The sequence below is a fragment of the Oncorhynchus tshawytscha genome, linkage group LG19 (assembly GCF_018296145.1).
Source record: "Oncorhynchus tshawytscha isolate Ot180627B linkage group LG19, Otsh_v2.0, whole genome shotgun sequence".
Classification (NCBI taxonomy): Eukaryota; Metazoa; Chordata; class Actinopteri; order Salmoniformes; family Salmonidae; genus Oncorhynchus; species Oncorhynchus tshawytscha.
In genome coordinates, this window is record NC_056447.1 from 42,798,698 (window position 1) to 42,820,839 (window position 22,142).

The 22,142-nt window shown below is 41.8% G+C and overlaps 1 protein-coding gene across 1 annotated transcript; it reads left to right on the forward strand.

The window, feature by feature from the left end:
* The first annotated feature begins 426 nt into the window (after positions 1–426).
* On the forward strand, positions 427–15,263 carry LOC112219139 (ovochymase-2). Its single transcript, XM_042301178.1, has 18 exons — positions 427–451; positions 518–613; positions 847–998; positions 1,199–1,394; positions 1,491–1,523; positions 1,756–1,846; positions 6,111–6,250; positions 7,010–7,150; positions 7,993–8,123; positions 8,710–8,803; positions 9,116–9,247; positions 9,467–9,523; positions 11,952–12,144; positions 12,405–12,459; positions 13,393–13,585; positions 13,953–14,095; positions 14,430–14,592; positions 14,837–15,263. Exons 1-18 carry the CDS (start codon positions 427–429, stop codon positions 14,953–14,955), a joined length of 2,154 nt encoding a protein of 717 aa, XP_042157112.1. The 3' UTR covers positions 14,956–15,263.
* Positions 15,264–22,142: the final 6,879 nt, after the last annotated feature.

Genomic DNA, 22,142 nt, shown 5'->3' on the forward strand with positions numbered 1-22,142 from the left:
GTGCAGGTCTACAATTTTGTTTCTGGTGTCCTTTGACAGCTCTTTGGTCTTGGCAATAGTGGAGTTTGGAGTGTGACTGTTTGAGGTTGTGGACAGGTGTCTTTTATACTGATAACAAGTTCAAACAGGTGCCATTAATACAGGTAACGAGTGGAGGACAGAAGAAGAAGTTACAGGTCTGTGAGAGCCAGAAATCTTGCTTGTTTGTAGGTGACCAAATACTTATTTTCCACCATAATTTGCAAATAAATTCATTAAAAATCCTACAATGTGATTTTTTTTCTCATTTTGTCTGTCATAGTTGAAGTGTACCTATGATGAAAATTACAGGCCTCTCGTCTTTTTAAGTGGGAGAACTTGCACAATTGGTGGCTGAGTAAATACTTTTTTGCCCCACTGTATAACCCACCCTTTATGGACATTATGATGTCTACGTCATTGACGGAGTTTGGCCAGACATAATTCTTGTCACTGTAGGAAATATTTTCTAAAATATCTGTGCTTACATCCTCTGCAGGTCCCTGTGTTCAGCCCATATGCCTGCCTCTGCCCAGTGAGAACTTCCCACCCAGGACCAGCTGCCTTGTGAGTGGATGGGGACGGACCAAAGAACGTAAGGCCACAGATTAACTTTACCTTCAGGTTGACATTAACTTCAAACTAACACATCAACATGGATACTTTACTCTTCACTTGTATATGTTGATGTTTTGATGATGGAGACCTAGCCTGATCCCATATCTGTTTGTGCTGTCTTATGACCATGGTTTGACCATAAGGAATTGGCAAGACAGCACAAACAGATCTGGGATCAGGCTAATGGAAACCCACTGTATTCACATTCAGGCGGTCTTCTACCTGCCATTCTAAGAGAGGTGCAGCTGGAGTTGGTGGAGCCAGCTAAGTGCAAATATGTTCTCCAGACCCTGAGACCCACACAGCAGGCCCTCACTGTGCTGTGTGCTGGACCAGAGAGAGGAGGAAAGGACGCCTGCCAGGTACAGTAGATAGACTACATCACAGTGCTGTCTGACTCTGTATGTTAAACTCTATAACACAGTGTTATTATGATTCAGTGATCTCTGTCCAGTTTCTGGTGGAGGATCTCTGGACAAATGGGGTTATATCTGTCCATAGACTTCTCATCATTCCTTTGAGAGGTCCCTTATCAGATAATGTTGTGTTCTCCCATCTCCAGGGGGACTCTGGGGGTCCTCTGATCTGCCCCAGGGAGGACGGCCACTGGGTCGTGGTGGGGGTCACCTCCTGGGGGAAAGGTTGTGGCCGTAGCTGGATCAACAACAAGGCCAAGTCGCCGGCCAAGAGAGGATCCCCGGGGGTATTCACTGACGTCAAGATGCTCCTGCCCTGGATCAAGATGAAACTCAGAGAAGGTTATCTAACACTTTTTAATCAAGTTTGGATATGTATAACAGATTGTATAACAGATGGTCTAAGAAATGATTTTGTTGTTGTGTTTGCTTCAGCAGCAGATGCTAACCCAAACCAAAGGCCCAACTCAAGTAAGTTGTGTTTCTTCATATTGTATATCAATTCCACAATGCATTTCCTTGCATGTTTGGAACGACCATGTCCTCTTTGTCATCTAAATAGCTACTTACATTTTTACACAATAGCTCATTTATGAAATTTGTACAATTAACCTTTTACTGTATGATGTTATCGCACTCTTTGGACAGTGTATTTGATGGTGTGTGTGTGTGTGTGTGTGTGTGTGTGTGTACTGTGCTGCAGGACTGTGCAGTGTGAGGGATGGGCTTGTGAGCGGTAGTGAGGGTCTCATCAGAAACCCAAGCCTCTCAGGCCATCTCTACAACAACAATGAGTGGGTGTAATCCAGTGACAGTGCACAGGCCCGTTGCAGACGGGGAGTGAGGGAGAGCTGTGCTGAACTGAATACGCTCATTGAATGCCCTTGAATTAAGTATGCTTTTAGGACTATTTATTTTCAGACCAATTTGCCCTCACCACTCCCTGGCTGGCACAGAACATTCTAACAACCATATGTTTCTTAGAGCTTGGTGAGAGGGGGTTTCCTATGGTTATTTTGCAGACAACCTTCCCACAACTTTCTGGAAATGTTGAAGCATAGTTTCTTGGCTTTGGAACATTCTCAGCACATTTGTAGGAACTTGACAAAAAACATAATTGTCCTGCTATTTAAAGAGATACTTCAGGTTTTTGGCAACGAGGCCCTTAATCTACTTCCCTAGAATCAGGAACTTGTGGATACCATTTTTATGTCTCTGCGTGCAGATTGAAGGAAGTTGCTAACTACCACTAGTGTAATGCAATTGCTAACTAGTGTTAGCGCAATGACTGGAAGTGTATGGTTATCTGCTAGCAATGCTAGTTAGCATTGGCTCGCAAATCTACCTCTAACTTCCTTCATACTGGACACAGAGACTTAAAATTCATCTGACTTTGGGGAAGTAGATAAAGGGCATCATTGCCATTATCCCGAAGTATCCCTTTAATTACATTAACAGAATACTTCCTAAAAGTTCAAACATGGTTACATTTAATGTCATTTTTTTGTAATGTTCTAGGAAAGTTCTCAGAATGGTTTGACATTGGGAATGTTCTCAAATAGTTTAAGAAACAACGTTCTTCTGCGGGAATTTCAGTACTCCAACAACCAAATTTCTGCAGGTTTCCTCGTGGTTCTATTTAAAGTTATGTTCTCCAATTGTTCAGAGAACTTTAATCCATAAGAGTCTAAGCCCTGTCTAAACCAAGGTATTCCCTTGAAGTATCAACACATTTAATACAAAATGATTTGATGAAAAGGTATTTGGCCTTACTCCATGCCCAAAACAGAGGTGCGTCCGCCAATCTCTGTACCAATTATATTAATTTGGGGACAGGTCGAAAAGCATTAAACCTTTATGGTAATTTAGCTAGCTAGCTTGCATTTGCTAGCTAATTTGTCCTATTTAGCGAGCTTGCTGTTGCTAGCTAATTTGTCCTCGGATATAAACGTTGAGTTGTTTTTTTACCTGAAATACACAAGGTCCTCTACTCCAACAATTAATCCACACATAAAACAGTCAACCGAATCGTTTCTAGTCATCTCTCCTCCTTCCAGGCCTTTTCTTCTTTGGACTTTATATGGCAATTGGCATCTAACTTTCATAATAAGATGTATTACCATAACTGACCGACTGACCTCAGTTCATCTTTCAATCACCAATGAGGAGATGGCACATGGGTATATGTTTCTATAAACCAATGAGGAGATGGGAGAGGCAGAACTTGCACGGTGTTCAGCATCACAAATAGAACTGACTTCTATTTTAGAGCTTGGCAATGCAGACGCTCGTTGGTGCGCGCGAACAGTGTGGGTGCAATGATTGAATAACATGTATTTGTACATTTATTTTGCAATGCTCGCGCACACGACGCGAGCGGTGTGGTCAGCATGTTACTGCCATTAGCCCATACGAACGCATTAAATAACAGATTCACTACATGGAACAACAAAAATAGATCTAAAGGAATTTTGTTCCGAAGTGTCTACCCTATATCTGAGAGATATAAGAAAGATCAGGAAACATTTATTGTTTTTGTTTTTTACATGTATTTAACCCCTTATTTTCGGGAACTAAACTATCTACATATATACTTCCATTAATTTTCTGGACTGGTACCGGGGGACCTTCAGACGAGTCTTCTGAGGCCTGGGGCCATCTTAGCAAAATAACTGACATGTGCTTGTTGTACATCAGAGGGGTCACATGTAGCCCAAACTGTTCTGATGCTACAGACAGAAGTTGACAGATAAACCAACTTCAGCGGGACGTAGAGAAAAACTAACAAAACCATTGTGTTCATGAGTCTCATCCTTCCATAGGGGGCTAAAAATAGTTTGTAGGCCAAACCGTTCGGACGCCACAGAAAATTTCGTGAGTAGACCAATTTTCTAAATGACGTTTTTTACATTAGATTAAAGAATTGACTCAGAGCTATAACATGTTATATCATACACTGCAGTTGAGGAACAATGGGGAAGTAATTCTGCTTTGAAAGTTGATAAACTTATAACCCCACTTTTAAGAAAATGGCCCGTGAATATTTTGGTACATTTTCTGAAGAGCCCTTCTTTGTCTACACCCATTCAGCATCGTTCACACCCTCTTAAGCCTTAGCCCCTCCCAGATCTTTAAGGATCCACAGTGTAGTAAACATCCAAAGCTTTCAAGACTAAAAGTGGTGAAAGTAGTAGCAAAAAGTAGTAGTAAAAATACACTTTATCTAGTCCTTGGCTTACAGTTGAATTCGGAAGTTTACATACACCTTAGCCAACTATATTTAAACTCAGTTTTTCACAATTCCTGAAATGTAATCTGAGTAAAAATTCCCTGTTTTAGGTCAGTTAGGATCACCACTTTATTTTCAGAACGTGAAATGCCAGAATAATAGTAAAGATAATTATTTTTTTCAGCTTTTATTCCTTTCATCACATTCCCAGTGGGTCAGAAGTTTACATACACTCAATTAGTATTTGGTAGCATTGCCTTTGCATTGTTTAACTTGGGTCAAACATTTTGGGTAGTCTTCCACAAGCTTCCCACAATAAGTTGGGTGAATCTCGGCCCATTCCTCCTGACAGAGCTGGTGTAACTGAGTCAGGTTTGTAGGCCTTCTTGCTCGCACACACATTTTCAGTTCTGCCCACAAATGTTCTATAGGAATGAGGTCAGGGCTTTGTGATGGCTACTCCAATACCTTGACTTTGTTGTCCTTAAGCCATTTTGCCACAACTTTGGAAGTATGCTTGGGGTTAATGTCCATTTGGAAGACCGATTTGCAACCAAGCTTTAACTTCCTGACTGATGTTGCTACAATATATCCACTTAATTTTCCTGCTTTATGATGCCATCTATTTTGTGAAGTGCACCAGTCCCTCCTGCAGCAAAGTACCCCCACAACATGATACTTCCACCCCTGTGCTTCACGGTTGGGATGGTGGTCTTCTGCTTGCAAGCAATCCCCTTTTTCCCTCCAAACATAACGATGGTCATTTTGGCCAAACAGTTCTATTTTTGTTTCATCAGACCAAAGGACATTTCTCCAAAAAGTACGATCTTTGTCCCCATGTGCAGTTGCAGTTGCATAGTCTGGCTTTTTTATGGGGGTTTTGGAGCAGTGGCTTCTTCCTTGCTGAGTGGCCTTTCAAGTTATTTCGTTATAGGACTCGTTTTACTGTGGATATAGATAATTTTGTACCTGTTTTCTCCAGCATCTTCACAAGGTCCTTTGCTGTTGTTCTGGGATTGATTTGCACTTTTTGCACCAAAGTACGTTCATCTCTAGGAGACAGAACGTGTCTCCTTCCTGAGCGGTATGACGACTACGTGGTTCCATGGTGTTTATACTTGCGTACTATTGTTTGTACAGATGAATGTGATACCTTCAGGCCTTTTGAAATTGCTCCCAAGGATGAACCAACATTTGTGGAGGGCTACAATTTTTTTTCTGGGGGTCTTGGCTGATTTCTTTTGATTTTCCCATGATGTCAAGCAAAGAGGCACTGAGGTACACCTCCACAGTTACACCTCCAATTGACTCAAATTATGTCAATTAGACTATCGGAAGCTTCTAAAACCATTGCATAATTCTCTGGAATTTCCCAAGCTGTTTAAAGGCACAGTCAACTTAGTGTATGTAAACTTCTGACCCACTGGAATTGTGATATAGTGAATTATAAGTGAAATAATCTGTCTGTAAAAAATTGTTGGAAAAATTACTTGTGTCATGCACAAAGTAGATGTCCTAACCGACTTGCCAAAACTATAGTTTGTTAACAAGACATTGGTGGAGGGGTTGAAAAATGAGTTTGAATGACTCCAATCTAAGTGTATGTAAATGTAGTACTTCAACTTTATATCCTAATCTGACTTTGATGCAGGCCATTAAGGCTAAGCGTCCCGCTAGTGGGACAACTTCTGGTGAATCTGGAGAGCATGCAATTCAAATAAATAATCATAACAATTATGGATTTTAAACATTTATGTACCTACAAATATTTTATATCGGTTGAAAGCTTAAATTACATTACAGTAAACATCTTTCTCTCTCTCTCGTAGGATATGTTCCTGGTCCATCAGCGTTCCTATAGGGAGGAGTATTCTGCTGGAATTCTTGGAATTCGACATGGAGAATGACACCCTCTGTCACAGTGACCAACTCACGGTATCTGTGGGTGCAGACTCAGGGAGGCCTATTGGTAAGAGATAAGGCTGCTGTACAATACCAGTCAAACGTTTGGACACACCTACTCATTCAAGGGTTTTTCTTTATTTTTACTATTTTCTACATTGTAGAATAATAGTGAAGACATCAAAAAGATCAAATAACACATATGGACTCATGTAGTAACCAAAGAAGTGTTTAAACAAATCAAAATATATTTTAGATTTTAGATTCTTCAAAGTAGCAACCCTTTGCCTTGATTACAACTTTGCACACTCTTGGCATTCTCTCAACCAGCTTCACCTGGAATACTTTCCCAACAATCTTGAAGGAGCTCCCATATATGCTGAGCACTTGTTGGCTGCTTTTCCATCACTCTGCGGTCTAACTTATCCCTAACGATCTCAATTGGTTTTAGGTCGGGTGATTGTGGAGGTCACCAGGTCGTCTGATGCAGCACTCCATCACTCTCCTTCTTGGTCAAATAGCCCTTACAAAGCCTGGAGGTGTGTCATCAAGGCAACGGGTGGCTACTTTGAAGAATCTCAAATATAAAATATATTTTCATTTGTTTAATACTTTTTTGGTTATTTCATGATTCTATATGTGTTATTTCATAGTTTTGATGTCTTCACTATTATTTTACAATGTGGAAAATAGCTAAAAATAAAGAAAACCCTTGATTGAGTAGGTGTGTCCAAACTTTTGACTGGTACTGTATGTCTCCCTAGTTTTCTCCTTCCCACCAGTTGACGGGGGGTTTGACTTTGATCTCCCATTGGCTGTCTCTTAGGGAGGTTCTGTGGCAGTGCCCCCCCGCCCCCAGTGCTCATCGACTCCCACAGTGCTTCTCTCCAATTTGTGTCTGATGTCAGTGGAACAGGAAGCGGATTTGTTGTTAGATTCCGAGGTGTCGAGGGAAATTCTGTGCCTGGTGAGTAACCGTTACGTCAACCCACGCTTCCTTGGCTCACCAAGCCTAACCCCCCCAGCTCAGGAATAGAACAACTCAGAACTCAGGTTAAACCAGTTTAGGGAGTAGTATGTCATCATTACTGTGTGTGCATTGCGATTATAAAGACATAGTCTGACACTAACAGATGGATCCTCACAGCATTTGTTTTTTGTTAAATAATTCTCATGTTCTCTGTCTGTACTACAAATAGCTGTGTATTGCATTTGTGACTTGATGATAGAATACGTTGTTTGGCAGGGGCCTTCAGGGCAGAGCTGTGTGCTGGGTCTGATGTTTCATCACCCTGCCTGCTGACAGGATGTGTCTAGTTGCTCTGAGTTCCTGACAAATGATAGAGGCTCCCTACTCTCTCTTTCAATCCCAGTACAGCCCTCCACCCTGTGAGCCTCACACACTTCAACTGCTGCTAGTCAGACACACACAGGCATATGCACTTTCACTCGCACGCACGCCCACACACACACTCATGCACACACACGCGCTATCACGCACACAAAAACACACACACATTCATGCTCATGGGGCTGACTCTCCCATAGTTACATAGCAGCCAGGAAGGCACAAGGCAGTGCCATGACCTGGTAATGAGGTGCAGAGGTTCTGTGATGAAAACACACACTCCTGCACTGTAACTACACCACCACGTGGGTCAGAGATAGGAGCCAAGATGCCTGGCGGACAGTGTTTGTGTTGCACTGATGCACATGTATTGTCAAGGGTTAAGTGTGTGACAGTGTGAGTATGGAGCCACAGAGAGGGCAGGGCTTGTGGCTGATAATGTGTTCTTTGTGTTTGTGCAGCGTCGGGATGTGGCACCGTGGCTCTGGTCCAGGATCAGACGGCCGTACACAGTCTCAACTACCCACAATCCTACAGCAACGACTCTGTCTGCCACTGGGTCATCTACGCCCCCAAGGGTCACGTTGTCAAGGTGACACATGTTGACCTGTACTTCTTATGCAGTAAGGGTTGTAATAGTTTGTGTACTGTCCTAGGGTGGCAGGTAGCTTAGTGATTAGAGCATTGGACTAGTAACCGAAAGGTTGCAAGATCGAATCCCCGAGCTGACAAGGTAAAAATCTGCCCCTGAACAAGGCAGTTAACCCACTGTTCCTAGGCCGTCATTGAAAATAAGAATTTGTTCTTAAACTGACTTGCCTAGTTAAATAAAGGTAAAAAAATATATATCTATATATATATAATTGTGTCCTCTCATGTAGCAAGGCCGTTGTGACTGAAGGGATACCCCAGAGACTGATCTCTCCCAGTGGAATCATGAATACATTCATGGTGGCACTCTGCCTACACAGTGATAGTTCGTTCAGTCTCTGGTGTGGATGGGATCAGTTTACATGTACTGGAAAGAATGTGATACTCACCTTGATTAAACAATAACAATAATAACAGACTTCAACGCTGTAAATGCACTTGCCACATTTTTTGTTGAAATTAAGATGAGTGAAGGATGCTGTTTCCTTCATTTTTTACATCTTATTTGATTGTCTTTTGTCTTGCAGCTGGACTTTGATGACTTTGAACTGGAGCAATCGGATGACTGCGAATATGACTCGCTGACTGTTCTTGGAGATGTGGATACAAAAGAGGAGATAGGTACAGAATCTGGCCCTAAGATCAATAGTCCAACAAACCTATCCAAATGGATTTGACTTGTATGGCACATTAATAATTGTAATAGATGCTGAAATATAAATTAACAAAACTCAACTCAAGCTGAAAGAGATATCTCTTTTGTACGCATGTACACACACACACACACACACACACACACACACACACACACACACACACACACACACACACACACACACACACACACACACACACAGAGACACACACACAGAGACACACACACACACACAAACAAACATTTCAAGTAGGGTAATGTTTGTGTCCTTGTGTAAGCGGTGCTGTGTGGTAGGATTGTGCCTCCCCCCGTCCTGAGCTATGACAACGTGATGGTCCTCCAGTTCACCTCTGATAGCACAGTCACCTACCGAGGCTTCCACGCCACCGTGTCATTCATCAGTAAGATCGGTGAGTGTGACACCGACACACATAAACCACACATTCATATTACTCACCATAAGAAGCCCACAGATCAGGTTATCATGAAACTTTCCATAACATATCATGCGTTAACAATATTTTACATTTCATAACTGTTGCATGATAGGATAAATCCTTCAATACTTTATATAAATTTGGCTGTTCTGTCATGCTAGCTGATCACAGACAATCTGGCTCTTTACTCAGACCTGCTGGACGGGGAGTCAGAGGATGGCACTGTTCACTTTCAACACTCACTGCCAGGTTGGTTATGCGTTGTCCTTAGACCAGGCTTTCCTTCTGCACCTTTTTTTTCATACCTAAAGGGGCCTTTATATTCTAAATCAAATAGCTAAATAATCCTTGGTATAACCATCTTAAAACAATTCCATATGTTAGCTTAGTAGAATTAACACTAAACGTTTGTTTATTACCTTTAAGCAGTGGAGGGCAGTGCCGTTTAAGATTGGGAAGGTACAACATGTTGCGAAGTTGCAAAACGTACTAGATGATATGATTTTGCGAAAGGTATTATACGTTATTAATTCTAGCTAGCTAGCTGTAGCTTATGCTTTCAGTACTATATTCATTCTCTGATCCCTTGATTGGGTGGAGAACATGTCAGTTCATGCTGCAAAAGCTCTGATAGGTTGAAGGACGTCCTCCGGAAGTCTTCAGAATTACTGTGTAAGATTTTGCGAAAGGTATTATATGTTATTAATTCTAGCTAGCTGGCTAACGTTAGCTAGGCTAGGAGTTAGCGTTAGGGTTAAGTTTAGGAGTTAGGTTAAAGGGTTAAGGGAAGGGTTAGTTAAAAGGGTTACGGTTAGCTAACTTGCTAAGTAGCTGTAAAGTAGATTTAAAAAATTAGTAAGTCCTGTAGTTGAAAAGTTTCTAATTAGCTAAAATTGTCTATGATGAGAATCAAACTTGCAACCTTTGCGTTGCTAGACGTTTGCGTAAGACACGGCATAGTCAACATAGCTAATGGAACTAATACACTAGTGAACCTGCTACAATCATGCATTACAGCGTAAAGCAAGCGGTTTAGCTGTTACACTGGCGCACCGGTGGCAATTCATTATATAAATTACCTTGACTTGGAAGACTTCCAGTGTTGGATAGCCTCAGCCAGCTAGCTAACATAAATAGCATTCCTCTCTGTTTGAGCCGATTGTTTGAGTGGGTTAAATTAGCTAGCTGCAGAAGCTAGCTAAGTAAGTGAAAGTGAAAAAGAAGAAAATTAAATATAGCCAACTCTCTCTCTGCTGCTTCTCCTAAATTTTTAAGAAATTAATTTGTACAACTTTGCCTTTCTCTTTCTTTGTGTCAACTACTCAGCACATTTTATGCACTGCAGTGCTAGCTAGCTGTAGCTTATGCTTTCAGTACTATATTCATTCTCTGATCCCTTGATTGGGTGGAGAACATGTCAGTTCATGCTGCAAAAGCTCTGATAGGTTGAAGGACGTCCTCCGGAAGTCTTCAGAATTACTGTGTAAGTCTATGGAAGGGGGTGAGACCATGAGCCTCCTAGGTTTTGTATTGAAGTCAATGTACCCAGAGGAGGATGGAAAATAGATGTCTTCCGGCTAAACCATGGTGCTACCCCAGAGACTGGTGTTGAGGCTACTGTATACCTTCATAGTCTTATCTAAAAATTATAACTTTTTTAATGTTTCACTATTTGTATTTTTCTGAAATTCACTGAGTAGGATGGTCCTCCCCTTCCTCCTCTGATGAGCCTCAACTGACTTTAAGAAACCCATTAGTCTACTTGGAGTAACACCCTTGTTGGAATTCATGCACACAAGCTCCAGGCTGTAGGTTGGTCCTCTCCCAGTTTCTGGTTAGTCCAGGCTGTGGGCGTGTCTCAACTGTTCACTTACTGCTTTTCAACTCAGCAGTGATAATAGACCAATGGGTGTTCATGCATGGTCTGCAAAGTACCTGTAACTACACTCCCCTCTGTATATACAGTGAAGCTAAAACGTTTAATTTGACTCGATACTCCAACATGAATGGTAAATCATGTATTTTTTAAAGATTGTTTGTGTCATTTTGGAGTAACTTTTATTGTTAATAAGAATAGAATATCTTTCTGAACACGTCTACATTAATGTGGATGCTACAATGATTACAGATAATCGTGAATGATCTGTGAATAATGATGAGTGAGAAAGTTAGAGGCTAACCTCCCCTGTTATTGGTAAATGGTGAGAGTATGTTTTGGGGGTATGATCATTGTGCCTCTGTAGCATTGTCACTTATCATTATTCACGATTATTCATGATTCCTTCATACATTATTTACCATTAATTTCTATTGGACACAACATAATCCAAAACAAACTGCAAATGCATTCAACAATTTGGTAGAGTCCTACTCTTGATGTAGTCATTGTGTGCTAGGATATGGGACCAAATACTAAACTTGACTACTCTGACATCTAATACACTATAAGTGACACCTTTAAGTGGTGGGACATCTGTAGATACAGTACATAAAGTGCTTTCATTTCTAAACAGTAAAACAGATATGTATGAAAATACCCTCAAATAAAAGGGGGCATTATGTACTGTCGCCTCAAATCCAAAATGCTAGAGTAGAGAGTCAAATTAAAGTTTTAACTTTACTGTTCAAATAAATACAAAGTGGAGTGTAACTGTGTGTGTGTGTGTGTGCGTGTTAGACCTCTCAGACTCGTGTGGAATGCCTCATGTCCGTGCTGCCTCGACCTCCAGTGAGTCTCTGGAAGGAGCGGGGGAGTCGCGACACGCCTGGCCTTGGGACGTTCGGCTCAGCAAGGACACTAACAACATCTGCTATGGGGCCATCATCCAGCCTGCCTGGGTCCTCACTGCTGCACACTGCCTTCTAGGCCTGTGAGTGTCACATATATCCTATACTTTTTCATCAATGAACATTTTAATCAAAATAATAATAACAGTGCACATACACACTCATATCCTATAGTAATAAATATACATTTAGTGAAAAATAAATGGTGTATTTGAACAGTTTGAAAACTATTTGAAAGCTCTTATGCTATACTTTTCCATAGATGAAGATGTTATTCATAAAAACAGATCATAATAACACCAGCCTCGATTTTTTAAATTTGTTTCTTTTCTAACTAACACAGGGAGGACCAATCATTAAGGTCACTGTTGGTGGAGACGGGAGGCCCGAAGAACCAGGTAGGATGAAGCATCCTCAGGCAGTCTACCCATCTCTGTCTGTCTGTCTGTGTCTCTGTCTGTCTGTCAGTCTGTCTGTCAGTCTGTCAGTCTGTCAGTCTGTCTGTCTGTCTGTCTGTCTGTCTGTCTGTCTGTCTGTCTGTCTGTCTGTCTGTCTGTCTGTCTGTCTGTCTGTCTGTCTGTCTGTCTGTGTGTCTCTGTCTGTCTGTCTGTCTGTCTGTCTCTCTGTCTGTCTGTCTGTCTGTGTGTCTGTGTCTCTGTCTGTCTGTCTGTCTGTCTGTCTGTCTGTCTGTCTGTCTGTCTGTCTGTCTGTCTGTCTGTCTGTCTGTCTGTCTGTCTGTCTGTCTGTCTGTGTCTCTGTCTGTCTGTCTGTCTGTCTGTCTGTCTGTCTGTCTGTCTGTCTGTCTGTCTGTCTGTCTGTCTGTCTGTCTGTCTGTCTGTCTGTCTGTCTGTCTGTCTGTGTCTGTCTGTCTGTCTGTCTGTCTGTCTGTCTGTCTGTCTGTCTGTCTGTCTGTCTGTCTGTCTGTCTGTCTGTCTGTCTGTCTGTCTGTCTGTGTCTCTGTCTGTCTGTCTGTCTGTGTCTCTGTCTGTCTGTCTGTCTGTCTGTCTGTCTGTCTGTCTGTCTGTCTGTCTGTCTGTGTGTCTGTGTCTGTCTGTCTGTCTGTCTGTCTGTCTGTCTGTCTGTCTGTCTGTCTGTCTGTCTGTCTGTCTGTCTGTGTCTCTGTCTGTCTGTCTGTCTGTGTGTCTGTCTGTCTGTCTGTCTGTCTGTCTGTCTGTCTGTCTGTCTGTCTGTCTGTCTGTCTGTCTGTCTGTCTGTGTCTCTGTCTGTCTGTGTCTCTGTCTGTCTGTGTCTCTGTCTGTCTGTGTCTCTGTCTGTCTGTCTGTGTCTCTCACCTCTATGTCTCTGTGTTATTGTCTATATGGGTCCTATAGAGGCGTGGTGTGAGGAGGCTTGTGCTGCACCCTCAGTATGACCCCTCCTCCCAGGACTATGATGTGGCCCTGCTACAGCTGGACTCCCCGCTGCTCATCACTGAGCATGCCTTGTCCGTCTGTCTGCCCTGCTCGGGACCGGAAGTCCCACAATCCCAGGTCTGCATGCTTTCATCGTGGGAGAGTCAGACAGGTATGTACAGTATCATGCCATACTGTGTTTAGGGCAAACGGAATTTTGCAGCCCTAACTATGTTTGACCCACAACAAGACACCATGATGACAAAGCAAAAAGATCACTGTATCACGATGAGTGTCATTGTAAAAGGTTTGTTTATGTGGGCACAGGGATTATGTCTATGTACAAACATGACATTACCTCATTCAAAATGTGTGTGTGTCAGTCTTTCAGTGATTGTGTGTTTTTTGTGTGTGTCAGTCTTTCAGTGATTGTGCGTACTTGTGTGTATGGGTGGGTGTAGCATGTGTGTTAACTGTATGTGTTTGTAGTTTTCTGAGTGTAGCCTAACACAGAGCCCGTGGTGTATGTTGACTGTTAGGTGGACCATGGAACAGCACTGTTGAGCCGCTAGAGGTGCCACTTGTGAGTCATGCGGACTGTGAGCGTTATAACACTGGTAGACTGACCGCTAGAATGCTGTGTGCTGGGCCGCCACAGCATCGTGGACAGGACACGTGCACGGTGAGGAACACACAGGGTTCATAGCACCACTGTAAACACACCGGGATGGATGGGTGGTGGCTATTACAGTATAACAACAGTGGACTCAAATGATTTGTGTTATCATACATCCCCCTCTGGTGGCAATGTTTGGAACTATGGTTTATAACCATATCAGAGAGCACGTTACGAGGGCCTTTTCTTAAACTTTGAAGTACTCAGTACCAGTCCAAGATGATAGAATACAGTCACCCAAACCATGTCACTGTATATGATATAGTAGACGGTAAAGTATAATCTCAGTTCGAGGAGTTTCATTTGTCAGAGACATTAACTTCAAACTGTCTTCCTTCAGGGTCCAGGTGATTCTGGGGGAGCACTGGTGTGTCAGATAAAGGACTCTGGTTACTTTGTCCTGGGAGTGAGCAGCCGAAAGGAAGGCTGTGGGAAGTTCCAGAGGCCAGGAGTCTACACCTCAGTCCCCATGATGACAGACTGGATTCACGAACAACTCCACGGTGAGGGAGGTTTATCATGTGGATCTGTGGTGCTACTTCACAATCTCTGCTGTCTTGAAAGCAATTCTTCATGCCTTATATTGTCCTGAGATGGGAAACACTCAAAAACGCAACAATATCTGTGGGGTTAACTCAAGTAAAGTGTGAATCATTCATTTCTTTTCACATTCCTACAGTTTACTCAAGAGTAACATATGTATTTTCTTAAGTGTGTTTCTCTGTGTCTCCGGCTTTCTGTCCACAGAAGATTCAGCTGACTCCTCTAGAACCCTGCCATACCAGAAGCAGCAGGAGGAGCTGGCCTTCAGCATAGATTATGATGATAATAACTATGGAGCGGAGTCATCTGGAGAATCCTATTAGCCTTGACCCACCTAGCTTGAGGCTGGAGGACCATGTGGTATTCTTACGGAGTCGAGCTGCTTTTTGTTGCTTGCATATACCGCTCAGAAATTAAGCAGACAAAGCGGTTCTAACAGAGACATGATTTGAAAAAGGGAACATCCAATCAGCACAAATTCCATGGATTTTTGGGAAGGGCTATGGAACAATTGAATTGTCATACTGTCTGTCTGTCTGTCTGTCTGTCTGTCTGTCTGTCTGTCTGTCTGTCTGTCTGTCTGTCTGTCTGTCTGTCTGTCTGTCTGTCTGTCTGTCTGTCTGTCTGTCTGTCTGTCTGTCTGTCTGTCTGTCTGTCTGTCTGTCTGTCTGTCTGTCTGTCTGTCTGTCTGTCTGTCTGTCTGTCTGTCTGTCTGTCTGTCTGTCTGTCTGTCTGTCTGTCTGTCTGTCTGTCTGTCTGTCTGTCTGTCTGTCTGTCTGTCTCTGTCTGTCTGTCTGTCTGTCTGTCTGTCTGTCTGTCTGTCTGTCTGTCTGTCTGTCTGTCTGTCTGTCTGTCTGTCTGTCTGTCTGTCTGTCTGTCTGTCTGTCTGTCTGTCTGTCTGTCTGTCTGTCTGTCTGTCTGTCTGTCTGTCTGTCTGTCTGTCTGTCTGTCGCACGCACGCACGCACGCACGCACGCACGTACACACAGTACACACAGTACACACACAAACACAAGCAGTTTTTCAACTCAGAGCACATTAATTATGCTAAGAGAAACAGTTACACAAATTATGTTTTCCTTAGGAGGAAGAAGACATGTCGCGTCCCAAAGAATTTATGCTACCCACGTATTTCTAAATAAATACTTGACACATACAGTTCCTACCTGTTCCACCAGCGATCATTCCCATACAGTATGTTTAATTGCGGACCTTAGCCTCAGACTACTTATTAGGTTGAATGGCAAATTTGCCTTTAAATTGGGAGAAATTGGTTTCAATAAGGTTTGATGCATTGTATTACATTGCCCTCTATTGATCAAACAATGATAATGCCATAATGAAGCACAGCATGATACACACCTTACTAGAATGACTAGATCACAGTACACACACACACACACACACACACACACACACACACACACACACGCACACACACACAGTACACACACAAATATTTTCTTTGTAAACCAGTGTTCAACCACTGAGTGATCTGACACTGGAGTGATAATATTAAATTATAGCGTCATCAACATGCCTGGAGATATTTTAATTAATTAGACAGTGTGCACACATTCACACACGCACACACACAAACCTTTCCCAGTGCTAAACCAGTGCTCAACCCCTGAGTGATCTGACACTGAAGTGATTTTGGATCATTCACCTCCTCATCTGGTTCACTCAGCTGTGCTTTGTCATGGCTCCGTCATAGTGAGTTCCTCTCTCCTATTGGTCCGTCAGCCCTCCATTAACTCCCCTTCCTCTAGGTAGCCATGGTGCAAAGGTCTGACTCCAGGGCCTGGCTCCGTATGTTTGACAACCCTGTAACGAAATCATCTTTGGTTACAGCTCAACAGAAGTTGTTTTCAAGGCTATGATGCTGAAGTCGACTGAAAAAAAACCTCCAAAGGCACCTAGGGGTGGCATGTAGCCTAGCAGTTAAGAGCATTGGTCCAGTACCTGAAAGGTCATTGGTTTGAATCCCTGAGACAGATGATACAATATCTACTTGACGGAAAGGACAAACTCATTCAGACAGATGAACCCTGAGGGGTATCCTACAACGCAGGATCAAGGAGTTAGCCAGCTAACTTGCCTAAACATTCTGATATAACTTTTATATTTTGTAGAAAGATAAGATTGAAATGGACATCGTCGAATTGATTTAATATCAATGTTTTGCTTTTTTTTAATTAACCATACAATCAATAGTTATTTCTGGTTACTTATCAAAGATAGCTAACTAATGGATCATACCTTGCAGTATACCCCTCTGATCTCCACCCCAGACGTAAAGTGCTTCCGCCTTACATCCAGGTTCATGTAGAGACCATGTCTAGATGTTACTATATTACTAAAGGTTACAGGAAGTGTTGATTGCTGAAAGTACTCAAACTCTATCAATGTACCAAAAACAAACGTACTGGACTGGATACAGCTGGCATGCAGGTCGTCGGGAGGAAATGAAAACTTCAGTCTTCTCCAGATAATGTGGCACCACCTGCTGGTAGGAGCAAGGTCTGTTGGATTCAATGAAATCAACCCACAGAGGGATAGTTTTATTGGGCCAAAAGTAAAACTTTTGAACAAACAACTAAAACTATAAACAAAGATGAAGAAATCTAGTCAGAGCCGATGCCTGTTCAACAGTTGTCTGACCAATGCTTCAACTTCTAAACAATGAAACAACAATCAAAACCTACATTTTTTCATAAATACACTGAACAGAAATATATACCAAACATGTGTAGTGTTGGTCCCATGTTTCATGAGCAGAAATAAAAGATTCTAGAAATGTTCCATATGCACAAAAAGCTTATTTTTCTTAAATGTTGCACACACATGTATTTACATCCCTGTTAATGAGTTTTTCCCCCTTGCCAAAGATAATTCATCCACTTGACAGGTGTGGCATATCAAGAAGCTGATTAAACAGCATGATCATTATAAAGGTGCACCTTGTGCTGGTGACAATAAGGCCAATCTAAAATGTGCAGTTTTGTCACACAAAACACAATGCCACAGATATATCAAGTATTTAAGGAGCTAGCAATCGGCATGATGACTGCAGGAATGTCTACCAGAGCTGTTGCCAGAGAATTGAATGTTAATTTCTCTACCATAAGCCGCCTCCAACGTCATTTTAGAGAATTTGGCAGTACGTCCAACCGGCCTCACAACCGCAGACCACGTGTAACCATGCCAGCCCTTCCACATCTGTCTTCTTCACCTGCGGGATAGTCTGAGACCAGCCACCCAGACAGCTGATGAAACTGTGGGTTTGCATAACTGAAGAATATCTGCACAATCTGTCAGAAACAGTCTCAGGGTTGCTCATCGGCGTGCTTGTCGTCCTCGCCAGGGTCTTGACCTGATTGTAGTTCGGCATTGTAACCAACTTCAGTGTGAAAATGCTCACCTTCAATGGCCACTGGCATGCTGGAAAAGTGTGTTCTTCTCGGATGAATCCCGGTTTCAACTGTACCAGGCAGATGGAAGACAGTGTGTATGGTGTTGTGTGTGGACAAGCAATTTGCTGATGTCAACGTTGTGAACAGAGTGCCCAATGGTGGCGGTGGGGTTATGGTATGGCTTCCCAGAAGAAAAATGTGTCTGTGTGAGGGGATATTCAGTAGATACAGTCTAGATTGTGATGATATCGAAAATAAATCACGTTGGCCATAAGGCCATACCAGAGAGATGTTTGAGTTGGATGAGATACTGGCTGCACCGTGATTAGTAAACCAGCAGAGAAGTTACTCTCTGGTCCCTCTAGAATGCTAATGCTCGGATTTCTACACTTGTGTGTCAAGAGACTGGCACATTGATGTGAAAGCAGGCATAAGCTACAGACAATGAACACAAATGCATTTTATTGATGGCAATTTGAATGCACAGAGATACAGTGACGTGCCATTCATCCGCTGCCATGTCACCAATTGAGCATGTTTGGGATACTCTGGATTGACGTGTATGACAGCGTGTTCCAGTTTCCGACAATATCCAGCAACTTCGTACAACATCCATTGAAGAGGAGTAGGACAACATCCATTGAAGAGGAGTAGGACAACATCCATTGAAGAGGAGTAGGACAACATCCATTGAAGAGGAGTAGGACAACATTCCATTGAAGAGGAGTAGGACAACATTTCATTGAAGAAGAGTAGGACAACATTCCATTTAAGAGGTGTAGGACAACATCCATTGAAGAGGAGTTTGACAGCATTCCATTAAAGAGGAGTAGGATAACATTTCACAAGCCACAATCAACAGCCTGATCAACTCTATGCGAAGGAGGTGTGTCACGCTACATGAAGCAAATGGTGGTCACACCAGATACTGACTGATTTTCTGATCCAGGCCCCTACCTTTTTTAAGGTATATGTGACGATCAGATGCATATCTGTATTCCCAGTCATGTGAAATCCATAGATTAGTGCCTAAATGAATTATTTCAATTGACTGATTTCATGATATGAACTGTAACTCAGTCAAATCTTTTACATTTCTGCATGTTCCGTTTTATTTTTCTTCAGTGTAAAAACTTTATAAGCCATGTGTCACGTCCTGACCTTAGTTCCTTTTTTATGTCTCTATTTTAGTTGGGTCAGGGCGTGAGTTGGGGTGTCTATGTGTTTGGCCTGGTATGGTTCCCAAACAGAGGCAGCTGTCAATTGTTGTCTCTGATTGAGAACCATACTTACGTAGCCTGTTTTCCCACTTTTGTTTGTGGGTCGTTATTTTCTGTTTAGAGTGTGTTGCACCTGACGGAGCTGTTTCGGTTGTTCTCTTTTGTTACTTTGTATTTATTGTTCAGATTATTAAAATGATGAACACTTACCACTCTGCACCTTGGTCCTCACCTTCTTCTCCTGACAACAGCTGTTACACCATGCCATTCTAAAAAGGTTTATTCTTTAACTGTAAGATTTATGGGAAGATTTTTCCATTTAATTAGATCTGCTTTCATGTTGTTGAGTAATGGGATAATGTTATCTTTACTGTGTATATATTTTGTTTGTTGTCACTTATTAAGCATCCTAAGTATTTTTTTGTGCTTCACTTAAAGAATTGCTGTAAATCAGTTATTTTTATTTTTCCTATTGCCATTATTTTAGTTTTTTCCATATGTATTTTATATCCTGAGATTTTAGAGTAATCTGAAAATATTTTTAACAGTGGGGGCATTGAGTTTTCAATATTTGTCAGGTACAGTACATCACGAGATCGTCGGGCAAATAAGTTTCGTTTATACTCATGTTTACCTTTACTGATACCTGTTATATTTGGGTCCTGCCTAATTCGGCAAGCGGTTCAATTGCTAGTGCAAACAGGAGGGCGGACAGAGGGCATCCCTGTCTTGCGCTCCTTTCTAAAGCAATTTATTCAGATAATGTATTATTTGTGTACATATTTGCCTTAGGATATTTATATAACATTATTATGAAATGTATTATTTAAACTGGAAAGTTGAAGGCTTCCAAAGTTTTTAATAGAAAAGGTCATTCAAGACAGTAGAAAGCCTTTTCAGCATCTGTCAAAGGAATTTAACAATTCCTGTATATATTCATTAACCAATTCAAATTAAATCACTGTCTGTTTCTAAGAATTTGTAAGATCCTCATTTGCATAAAATAGACAGAGACCACTCTTTCAAATAGCATAGCATTTATTCTCGAGAGCGCTGCTCATAGAACCATGTATAACAGTTTATATACCACATATGACGTCATAGGTTATAAAATGTATCTCCTCCTCTCGAGCAGGACAAAGCAGATTCCAAAGTTCATTCCAACTCACTAGCGCACATACCCGACACATTATATCTGGATTGACTCCTGAAGTCTCACCATAGTTTATTACCACTTAGCAGACAGTTCCAGATAAGGAAAACCTGGAGTGGCTCTCGCTGTCTTATTTGATCGCCACAGAGTTATAGCTGAGTCAGTTCAAACATAGGTTAATGATACTCTTTGCTTACTTTAGACACACACACATACATTCCTTCTTCCACAATGGTTATCATTTCCAATTACCCCTTATCCACGCTACATAACATCTTTCTTATGAACTAACATTATTAATCAGATATTGTAAAACTGGGTAGAGTTTAATTAGTTATAGTTATATTTAAATGTAATTATTCATAAAATTTCTAACAGCATCCAATGCCAATATTGATAAATCTACATATTGTATTTTAGCTTATTGTATCATATTGAAACATGTTCTTGTATTTTTTTGTAAGTGTCTATTTTTAATAAACACTGTTTGATTAATATGTCAATTCTGGTGAGACTTTTGCTATTCTGTTGCTGTTGAGTTTTGTTATTATTCTGTCACAATTTATTACATTTCTGGGTCTGTAATCTGCAGGGGACTCTCCAGATTGTCCTGCTTTTAATATAACTGAGATGACTGTTTGATACATGGAGCTAGAAAGCACTGAATGGAGTGACATACAGTACAGTGTAAAGGTTTTAGGCAGGTGTGAAAAAATGCTGTAAAGTTAGAATGCTTTAAAAAATAGACATGTTAATAAATTATATTTATCAATTAACTAAATGCAAAGTGAGTGAACAGAAGAAAAATTAAATCAAATCCATATTTGGTGTGACCACCCTTTGCCTTCAAAACAGCATCAATTATTGTAGGTACACTTGCACAAAGTCAGGGATTTTGTAGGCATATAGTCAGGTGTATGATTAAACAATTATACCAAACAGGTGCTAATGATCATCAATCAATTTGTAGGTTGAAACACAATCATTAACTCAAACAGAAACAGCTGTGTAGGAGGAATAAAACTGGGTGAGGATCAGCCAAACTCAGCTAACAAGGTGAGGTTGCTGAAGACAGTTTACTGTCAAAAGTCATATCCCATAGCAAGACTGAGCCCAGCAACAAGACACAGGGTAGTTATACTGCATCAGTAAGGTCTCTCCCAGGCAGACATGTCAAGGCAGACAGGGGTTTCCAGATGTGCTGTCCAAGCTCTTTTGAAGAAGCACAAAGACATGGGCAACGTTGAGGACCGTAGACACAGTGGTCGGCCAATGAAACTTACTGCAGCAGATGAGACACGTCATGCTTACTTCCCTTCACAATCGGAAGATGTCCAGCAGTGCCATAAGCTCAGAATTGGCAGAAAACAGTGGGACCCTGGTACACCCATCTACTGTCCGGAGAAGTCTGGTCAGAAGTGGCCTTCATGGAAGACTTGTGGCCAAAAAGCCATACCTCTGACATGGAAACTAGGCCAAGCGACTCAACTATGCACTGGGGTGCAGAAAAATGGCAGCAGGTGCTCTGCTACTGGCTGTAGCAGAAAGCAGTTTGTTTGCCGAAGGGCTGGGGAGCGGTACACGAATGAGTGTCTGCAGGCAAAAGTGGTGGATTTTCCTTGCAAGTTTGGGGCTACATTTCTGCAAATGGAGTTGAGGATTTTGTCAGAATGAATGGTCTCCTCAATGCTGAGAAGTATAGGCAGATACTTATCCATCAT

What these genes read in the sequence shown, in the direction of transcription:
- LOC112219139 (XM_042301178.1), top strand. Translation starts at nt 427, where the DNA reads ATGTCTACGTCATTGACGGAGTTTG. An exon ending in CGAGGGAAATTCTGTGCCTG is followed by an intron (nt 7,151 to 7,992) that starts GTGAGTAACCGT and finishes GTGTTTGTGCAG; the next exon opens with CGTCGGGATGTGGCACCGTG. An exon ending in GTGGACAGGACACGTGCACG is followed by an intron (nt 14,096 to 14,429) that starts GTGAGGAACACA and finishes GTCTTCCTTCAG; the next exon opens with GGTCCAGGTGATTCTGGGGG.